Here is an 11105-nt window from a genome sequence, read left to right as displayed (position 1 = left end):
TCCATTAAAGCAAACAAATCTTAAAAAGACTCATTTTCTCTGTCTACATTTCTATATATTGAATCAATGTAGTTATCCTCTATTTATCTTTTAAGATTTCAAGTAATTAATGGTTATTAAGTATGGAACTATACCTGTATACTAATAGGCATGTATTTTATATACAGGCAAGCAAGCATGCTATTCTGTTTGCTTCCCATCTCTATTTCTCTGTTCCTATCTTCCTGTTCGCTCTCTCTCTCGGTGTCCCTCCTTCCTGTTCTAACACCCTAGCTGCCTTGCACTTAGCACACACTGCTACCATCACCATTAGCTCTTTTTCTTCCTCAGGTCTCAGTCTCTCATGCTTTGTTCTCTCTTTTTCTGTCTCTTCCCTTCACTCTCTCCCCCTCTCTTAGTCACTGTGTCTTCGTGAGTAACCACCATCGCGTGGGCTTCTCTCTCCACCCCCTCTTCTCTCTCTCTCTCTGTCTCTCTTTCTTCTTCCCGTTCTCTCTTTCTCTGTCTCTACCTCCCTTCTCCCTCCCTTCTCTACTCTCCCTCCCTCCTTCCCTGCATAACACCCATAAGGCTGCAGGCTTCTCCTTCTCTTACACACAAGAACTGGTCCCTCTCTCCCTCTTTCTCTCTCCCTCTCCTCCTCCCTCTCTCCCTCTTTCTCCCTCTCTTACACACATCCTATCCCTCTTCCCCTCCTCTCCCTCTCTCTCCCTTTTCTTTTCATGCTGAGTTACCCAAGAGAAGGACAGAAGGCGTCTAAGATAAGATAGATAGCTAGATAGGGGTGGGGGGATAGACAGGGGAGAGCAGAAGGGGTGGGAGGGGGGAGATCCTGCAGAGATTTTGGATGTGGTTAAGCGGTGGAGGTGACAGCCGGTACCATGGATTGTCTGTGTATTGTCACCACTAAGGTAAGAAATTGCCCGGTGAGTGTCACCTGGCTCCCTCACTGACCCCCTCCTCTTACCCATCCACTTCCTCTATCCAGTCTCCCAGTAACCATCACTGTTATCTTCCTGCTCCCTTGTCTTAAATCTTACCTGCTCCAACATACACGGGGAGCTTCTACACTCTATTCCTTGTACTATCGCTGCATAGGAACACACACTAAATGATACAGATGTAGACACACATACATAATATAGGGACACAAGAAACACACTTGCACATACTTGAAATACACACAAAGATATATACATTTACAAGGGCATACATCACACACATTCATGTGCATCCATTAAAAAACATTTAATAAAATATACACACATTAATCACACACATATTAATACATGCTGTTTTATTCACGTAAAAATGAAAAGAAACCTGCATCTAATATACTTTCACCCGTACATATATTCTCACACACATATAAAAATAATTCAATACACAGTCTCCTTTCTTTACATAGCAATGTTCTTATAGGGATATATATCACACCTAGAAAGAGGCAATTTATTTCCATACACATAGAAAAGGAAACATTATCACTGATACGTGCATGTGTATATCAAAAGATTCTCATATATACATGGGTGTCTGTGCAGTATTTATAACATACAGTATATATATTCATTAAGAATGGCACAGGGCCTCTCTCCATGGTGCTGAATACATGCTATTATCTACCTGGTATTTTCTCATGTGTGACATTTGTATTTTATATGCTAAAATTCATCAATCTAGGAATTTCTACACAGTAAAGAGTCTGAAATATCTTAAGGCAGCTTTATTTTGTTCTTGCATATAAACCACCTGTAATTTCAGCAGAAATATTCCATTATGAAACCATATTGTGTAAACTTTTCATAGAAAATGTTTTGAATTTTTATTAGTACAATATTTTTTTACCCATTGCGAAATATTATTTCATGTATACAATTTGGACACATATTAATGTTTTATTCTTTATATATAATTACTGTTGCCTCATGCAACAGCTCTATGTAATTTGCATTATTGCTACATATCACTGTATCATATAATTCCTTCAAATGCCTCATATAGCTCATTATTTTGTGAGATACAGCAAATCATATTAACGCAGATAACCACTCTTGGTAATATACACTTAAAATTCACAACATATGTTTTCTGTTTGCTCTGTAAATGTATCTATCTATCTATCTATCTATCTACCTACCTACAAATATATATCTATAATTCTATATTTATATAGGAATGTGTATGTATATGTTTCACTCTGTAAATCAGTCATATGTGTAGCTTGCCACATATAACTTCTCTTATTTGTCCATATATTATCATGTAAACTCCCTAATGCTCAAAATAACATCTCTATATAATTCCTTCAACTTCATACACACACATATTAGTGTAATTGCTACTGTTCCATAAATCTTTTTCCTTTACCACATTGTGCTGTTCCTTTTAACTGGTTATTGTAATGATACTGCTGGCTCCATATAACCTCTCTAACATGTCTCTCTAACTCATATTGCTTCATATAACCTCTTGCACAACTTGTCTTGTTGCTCCTTGTAAGATCTCCAAATACCTCCTAGTGGACCTTATAACCCATTGCTATAACACCTACTGATATTCCGTATAATGCCCTATTACTGATCAGATTGTGCCTTCAAAGGGACATTGTAGGGGAAATATTACATTCTCTAGTTTGTTAAAGCATGTCATTTTTGCACTGCTCACAGGGGAACACTTATGTGTTCTTCAAAACATAGATAAACTCATGCTCGGGAGCTGCAGATAACTGATGGTGGGAGCAGGAAACAGATGGCACACCAGTCATCAGGGGCTGTCACACGACCCCGCAAATCACCGACTATATCCACTTAAGACCTGCAAAGCTTGCCTCCTGAGCAGGACTTTACCTATGTGTTTAACCCATTTGTTGTGGTTAAACAAAGAGTTATACTGTGAGTAGCACAAAAATGACTTGCTTCACAACGTCTCTTTAAAACCATATCTATACATTTTACTATATAACCCTCCTCATAATTCTTCATACTGCACTATATAACTTTTTTATTGTTTTTGTAGAACATCCCCATATTACAACTTCTGTTGGTCCATTTATACTCTTTTAACACACTTTCTCTAAACACAATATTCAATTTGAGTTCTCTCTCTATAACACCATATATGGCTCATATGACATTTCCCTATCACCTCCAATTGCTGATATACTCTTTTTCTATAACGTTTCCTATTTCTCCATGAAACCTTTTGCTATAATCCTTATTGCACAATATGTTCATGTATTGTTGCATATAACTGTTATTGATGCATATAACTTCTATAGCTACTCCTCCTGTAGATCCATATAACTTCTCTCTACCTCCTCTAATTCCATATATATATATTCCAAATGATAACACAACCTTTCCCTATGACTCCATCTTTTGTTTCATATAAGCTTCTATATATCTTCTCCCATTGCTCAGTATAATCTTTCCTTGTGCCTAAACTCCTCCTACTGCTTCCTGTACAGTACTTTTTTGTATTTAATGCTTTAACAATCTGCTTGTCAACTCACTTCATCTACATTATCAGAAAAGAGGTATATTGAATAGCTATTATATAAAAATATATAGTTTTTATTTGAAAAATGTAAACTTTGATATCTAAAAAAATAGTGGAACGTTTTATTGTTTTATTTCATGAATTACTGAGAAACTCTGATTTGGGTATTCCCTGTATTTAGATTTGTGATGTAATTACAGTACTCAAAAACTATTATATGTCATAATAATACACATAAGCATGCACGCACTGTAGCTCTATGTATATATATATATATATATATATATATATATATATATATATATATATATATATATATATATATATATATATATATATATACAGTATATATACACACACACATATATATATATATATATATACAGGTAGCCCTCAGTTTATGCCGGGGTTAGGTTCCAGAAGGAATGGTTGTAAATAGAAACCGTTGTAAATTGAAACCCAGTTTATAATGTAAGTCAACGGGAAGTGAGGGAGATAGGTTCCAGGCTCCTCTCAAAATTGTCATAAGTAACACCTAATACATTATTTTTAAAGCTTTGAAATGAAGACTTTACATGCTAAACAGCATTATACACCTAATAAAATAATCACACAACACAGAATATATAATTAAAATAAGTTAAATGAACAAAAACATTTGCTAAACAGCATTATAAACCTAATGAAATAATCACACAACACAGTTGCATTACTTGCATTTTTCTGCAAACAGTTCTTTCTATGCATTCCAATCTGGACTGATTTATAGACAGGAAGATCTTGTTACTTTGAAATCTGCTCGATAGCTCAGGTCTGGTTAACCTGAATTATTTCAGCTTGCTTGGCTTGCATATCTTTGCTGCAACAAAAGCGGACAGCTCCCCCTACTGGCTATTTTAATCAATGCACTGCTTCTCAATGCTTTTCAATAGCAGTCACATGACTGAAAAAAAGGTTGTTATTCTGAAACGGTGTAAATTGAACCGTTGTAAACCGAGGGCCACCTGTATTTTTTTTATTTTTTTTTGTTTTGTTTTTCCACACAGTATATATACATATAAAACCACTTATCTTTTATATTTTGATGCTGAGTAAACTAACATTTTTGAAGATGAAGACCTGGAGTGCCTATCTATGGACTGGTGCTTTATATAAAAGTTTTATTTTTTAAGAGCACCCAGGCAGATGTTTATTGGAGAAGTGAGTGATACATCATATTTACAGTATATATATATATATATTTAAGCACAGAGAGGACACGCATTTCATATTTTTTTTTCTAACTTGTTATGTTGAGAAAACAAGTTGTTGGCCTCTCTGTGATTTATATATATATATATATATATATTTATTTATATCTATAATATATATATATGTACAGTATATATATATACACACACACATACACAACACATACACATTTGTATATTCATATAATTGAATAACTATAAAAACCTTATTAAGTCTTGAAGATTATAATCAGATAACCTAGAATATAAACAAGTGATGGAATCTGTTTCATAAGGGTTTATAGTTTGTAGCGTCTGTAATGTATAAGATGGAACCTCAATTATATATCCACATTATTTTATAGGACATTAGTGAGTATATGTTTGGGTTATGTGTTCCATCTACACTAAACTATTAAAATGCGTTATGTATCTTGCGTGTTTAGGACAGACATGGTCAACCTTTTTGACAGTGTAGAGAAAAGATAAAAGGACAGTGTGTTCCCAAATTGGTAATAATGTTCTATGAAAAAATCATCTTGAGTGTCCATGGTATGAATTTTAAAAATGAATTGGACATAAAAGAATTACTGTTATATTTTCTTATAAATCCACAATATATATTAATAATACAATTTTATTAGCTGACATATAGCTTGTGTTTCTAGGAAAAATAGTTTATTTAACCCTAATAGTTTATTTAACACAACAATCACAGCCAATGAAATGAAGCAGTATGTATGAAGCCCTGAGGTGCAGTGTTAGCAAATTTGTTTTTAGTGACACCTTAGGTACTTGTGCCATAGGTTCACCACCATGGGTTTACAATGTATTCTTTAATTTTATGAAACTGTAAATGATCTCATTCTTTAGCATAAAGGCTGAGCACATTATACAGTTTATATTATAAGACAGTAATGGTGTCTGTCTCTTAAAGTATTGGATAGAATATTTGAATGTCGTTTATCCCCTTTTATCTGTATGTCTGAAGTGGAGTCTGAAGTTTGTCACTAAAACTGTTTTATATGGATCCTAATATAAATGTATCACATGTATATTATGAAGATATGAAAATATAATGTATATGATTTAAATTGTGGTTTGTGTATCAGTGCTAAGGAATGAGCGGTGGAATCTGTGTCTTGAATTAAGTGACTGTTATAGTCTCTTTTTTAGTGTACAGGATGAAGCTGTCATTAATTTTCCAAGTTATGTTATGGATCATAGCGGTATATGCATTTTATTCTTAGTCATTTATTATGGGCTAGATTTCTAGTGGAGCGCTAATTTATATCAAGCCCGCAAATGGGCAAATTTTCTCGTTTGCGGGCGAGCAATAAATAATCAGCCATTACAAGTGGCTGGTATTTGCTACCACGAGCTCCCGGTAGAAATTAGCGCTTATAAAATTAACCAGAGGTCAGATCTCTGGTTAATTTTATAAATGTGCCCCAAATGCTCCGAAAATGCAGTGGTGTATATTTGATTAAAGATAAAAAAATTATTTTTTAATAAACTAACTGCACCAGGCAGTTTTTGGGGGCTAAAGTTGGTGGGTGTAGGGTGTTTAAAAAAAATAAGTTTTTTTACATTGCAGTTCATGGGAACTGTGTTTTCCCAGTAAATAAATATGTATATGCTTATATACTGTACATATATATGTATGTGTTACTATATGTAAATACACATATTAACATAAATATATATGTATATATTCAGATACTTATATATTTACAATTTGCTGCCATCGCTGCGCTACTTACCCCCTTCACTGCGCTAGTTCTCATGCCGTGTGTCACGGCATGAGAACGAGGCTAACATTGGAACCTATGGAAGCACGCTCTCATGAGCACAACGCTTCCCAACAATGCGAAGGCAAGCTTGCATTCGCATTGCTGACAACTTGTAATACCAGAGGAAATAACCTGCGCTGGTATTACTCAGTGATGCGCAAATATCACTTTCACTAAAGCAATATTTATCTCTCAACTTGCAATCTAGCCCTATATGTTTTAGTGAGCCACTATATTTCTAGAGCAACGTTACATATGTAGAAGAGACCTTGAATGCGTATGCAAGTCAGCAACTTTGTCTATTAATAATTTGGTCCATAAAAATGTATCATAATCTACTAAGGATCCATACAACAATAATAACCTAGCAATAATCAATTTTCTTGTATAGGGCTGAAATTTTATTTAAAGTGTTCCTTCCCCTAAGGAGTTGGGTTGGACTCCTCTGACAACTAACCAGCAATCATGAATGCTATTTATAATATAGAAGTTTAACAGGGCCTGTGACTTATTAATACCTATGCATACATAGATATTTCTCTAATGCTCCTCTTCTTCTCTCAAACCTTTTCTGTTGGTTACATTAATTACATCTATAAACGAGAATTTATTATCTTAAAAAAGATAGTGAGACGAAGGGTGCGGGAAGGGAGCTATGAATCTGTTCTTCCCACTACAAGATGACACAGTTAGAAGGGAGCTTTGAATCTGTCCTTTACAATAAAAGGTAATTTTATTTTACAAAGGGGCATTGTGAGTCTGGCTGTCCCACTGAAGGGTAATGCAGACAATTATAGGCCATGAATCTGCCCTTCCCACAGAAGGGCAACTATCAGCTACAAGACTATTCTTCCAATCATTCAATGGTGACAGAAGGTACATATTAATATAGTTCTCCTCATAAGGTGACTTTGTGACAGACAGAGAATAGCTATGAGTATGTCCTTTCTACTGCATGATGACACAGAGAGGAGCTATGACTAGGTTTTCTCACTGCAGGGGAGTTATGAATATATTACTTAATGGCAGGATAAAATACAGAGGACGTATGAGTCTGTCATTTACATTTCAGGGTAGCACAGAGGGAGATTATTCTACTTGTAGTAGTAAGTAGTCTGTTCCTCCTCCTACAGGCTAACAAAGTGATACATGGAGGAGGGAATTATTAGTCAGGCCCTCCCACTGTAGGGTAAAAAAGACAAATAAAGAGTAGCTTTGGAAATTTCAATAATACACTTGTGTAATCTTGACATTAGATCCACTGGTTAGATACTAGATCTAAATATAAAGTGAAAAATACCTGTAGCAGTAGATGTAGCAAGAAAAAGAAGGCAATCCAGCTAGAGACTGGATGTTAGTTGGCCAAATTATGAAGTAAAGTAGTACTCAGATTACATAAACTCAGTCCAGTAAATGGCAAGAAAAGGGAAAAAGAAGAAGAGGTATTGCAATACAGAACCATCTGATTATATAAGCCCAGTTCAGTGTCAGTCAGGGTAGCTATAATAAGAGGTCTGGAAGGGAGGAATAATCTGTTGATATTAACTCAGTCCAGTTAATGGCAAACAGAGTAACCTGAACAAGAGTTGTATAGCATACAAGTGGGATTGCAAGGTTGTGGCAAACTGTTAAAAGTACAAGGTAATGTAGAGGTATTCAGGTAACAAGATGTTAAACTTGTAGCAGCATACAGTAAACTCTCTATGATACATTTGTGAAGGATCACACAGAGGTATTCAGTCAGCAAACAAGGGTAAAGCAATTACCAGAAGGAAGACCAGATCAAGAAGCAAAGCCTTGCACAAGTATTCAGGCATAAGCAGAGTTTTGATCTAAAGGTGGGTCAAAGGACAGCAGGTGGTTATACATGGAAGTTAGCAGAAATGAAAATCATACCAAAAACGCAGACAGCCTGACTCAATACATGAGTCCAGAGCAGAAAAAGAAATCAACACCAAACAAATCAAAGAACTAACATAATCCATTGATTCAAAGAAAGTGACTGTAATCTGCAAAATATGGTGTGACATTCCCTACATAGTCAAGTAGTGATGGAAAAGTATTATTAGTTATTTTGTCACCTGTAATACATTTGTGATGTATCAATGAGTTTATCCAGTCTCTTCAAGGCAACACAGTGACAACAACAAGATAACTATCATCCTGTCTATGGGTATATTTAGGTTTTATATTTGGGGTTGTCCTAGATTATGGTAATATGTTTCTCATCTTGCCTCCTCTACTTATTTCTATCTTTTTTGTTTTAGCTCTGATAAATGTCTGTTGTGTTTTACCATATGTTGATACTGATATTATATACTTTTTATCAGCAAGGTAACTTAAGGACAAAGTATATGTCCCCCAAACTGGATTATATTATATCACATATATAAGTGGCAGCTATTAGTACGTCCCTACAGCTATTGCAGAGAGAGGGACATATATTTTTATTACCACCACATGGTGACATTGATCAAAATTAGTTTTCCATCTGATAGGAACTTGATGCTTTTCAGCCAAAATCCTATGTTTCTGTTTATCTAGGGCAGAATTTACCTATATGTACTGTAAAACAGACAGGACTGGTCCTTCAGTCTGTCCTTCTACCAACAGGGTTATAAAGGTACAAGACTTGATCCCTGATTCCACAAACATGTAGGATATGTTAGTGCTTATATAAAAATGTATAAAACAACATTTTAATAGGTCATAAAAAAGACACCAATTTTCACTCTCTTTCTAAAAAAAATCACATATAGCATGAAAAGGTTTAAAAGCAGAACAATGCCATCTTAATGTTGAGGTTTTAGTGCAAAAAATGTGTAGACTAAGGGCTAGATAACACTTTAATACCAATTGTAATTATGTAAGTTATCTTTTTTCCATTACTATGCGGCAGTTGATGAACTGCAAAGTAAAGCACTCAAAACGAGTTAAGATATCTAATTGCTCAGTTTCTCTTTTTATTATGCATACATAGGGCTAGACTACAAATGTCCCTCTAATGTTAGTGAGGGAGCAATATTGCAATATCGCAACCACGCTAACTTGCGTGCTTAATACAAGTAGAGAATAAACACGTAGGGTCGAGCCCAATCTAAATTTGCCCTTATCTGTCTAGCGCAACTGAAGACCTCGCATAAAAGGTTAGAGCTAAAAATAAATGTGCCCCAAACACAACATAAATATATTAAACTAAAGTGTTACATTCATATATACACTAAATAATAAAAAAATTATTCATAGAAATATAACTTTACGGGTATATTGTAAATGACAAGGTGTTTGAATGGAAAGGGCAATATTATATATATATATATATATATATATATATATATATATATATATATATATATATACATATATATATATATAATAAATATATGTATGAATGAATGGAATGTATGTATGTATGTATGTAAATATACAATTGTATGCAAAAGTTTAGTCACCCCTGACAATTTCCATGATTTTCATTTATAAATAATTAGGTGTTTGGATCAGCAATTTCATTTTGATCTATCAAATAACTGAAGGACACAGTAATATTTCAGTAGTAAAATGAGGTTTATTGGATTAACAGAAAATGTGCAATATGCATCCAAACGAAATTAGACAGGTGCATAAATTTGGGCACCCTTGTTATTTTGTTGGTTTGAATACCTGTAACTACCTAGCACTGATTAATTGGAACACACAATTGGTTTGGTGAGCCCATTAAGCCTTGAACTTCATAGACAGGTGCATCCAATCATGAGAAAAGGTATCTAAGGTGGCCAATTGCAAGTTGTTGTTCTCTTTGACTCTCCTCTGAAGAGTGGCAACATGGTGGCCTCACAACACCTCTCAAATGACCTGAAAACAAAGATTGTTTTACATTATGGTTTAGGGGAAGGCTACAAAAAGCTATAGCGGAGATTTAAGCTGTCAGTGTTCACTGTGAGGAACATAGTGAGGAAATGGAAGACCACAGGCACAGTTCTTGTTAAGGCCAGAAGTGGCAGGCCAAGTAAAATTTCGGAGAGGCAAAGGATGGTGAGAAGTGTCAAAAACAGCCCACAGACCACCTCCAAAGACCTACAACATGATTTTGCTGCAGATGTAGTCACTAGGAGAATCTGTATGGGATAGTGATGCAGAAGAAGCCTTTTCTGCACATACGCCACAAACAGAGTCGCTTGGGGTATGCAAACGCATATTTGGACAAGCCAGCTTCATTTTGGAAGAAGGTGCTGTGGACTGATGAAGCAAAGATTCAGTTATTTGGTCATAACAAGGGGCGTTATGCATGGAGGCAAAATAACACAGCATTCCAAGACAAACACTTGCTACCCACAGTAAATTTTGGTGGATGTTCCATCATGCTGTGGGGTTGTGTGGCCAGTGCCGGTACTGGGATTCTTGTTAAAGTTGAGGGTCATATGGATTCCACTCAATATCAGCAGATACTTGAGAATAATGTTGAAGAATCAGTCACAAAGTTGAAGTTACGACGGGGCTGGATATTTCAACAAAACAACGACCCAAAACACTGCTCAAAATCTACTCTGGCATTTATGCAGTGGAACAAGTGCAATGTTCT

The 11105-nt window shown here is 35.2% G+C and overlaps 1 protein-coding gene across 1 annotated transcript in view; it reads left to right on the top strand.

The window, feature by feature from the left end:
• The first annotated feature begins 841 nt into the window (after positions 1-841).
• Positions 842-11105, top strand: part of DLG4 (discs large MAGUK scaffold protein 4) — a 403179-nt gene continuing 392915 nt past the window's right edge. The window contains exon 1 of the mRNA XM_053718431.1: positions 842-911. Within this exon, the coding sequence (XP_053574406.1) occupies positions 882-911 (30 nt within the window). The 5' untranslated portion in view covers positions 842-881. The remainder of the gene's footprint in view (positions 912-11105) is intronic.

This window comes from Bombina bombina, chromosome 6, assembly GCF_027579735.1.
Source record: "Bombina bombina isolate aBomBom1 chromosome 6, aBomBom1.pri, whole genome shotgun sequence".
Taxonomy (NCBI): domain Eukaryota; kingdom Metazoa; phylum Chordata; class Amphibia; order Anura; family Bombinatoridae; genus Bombina; species Bombina bombina.
This window is presented reverse-complemented; position numbering and strand designations above follow the sequence as displayed.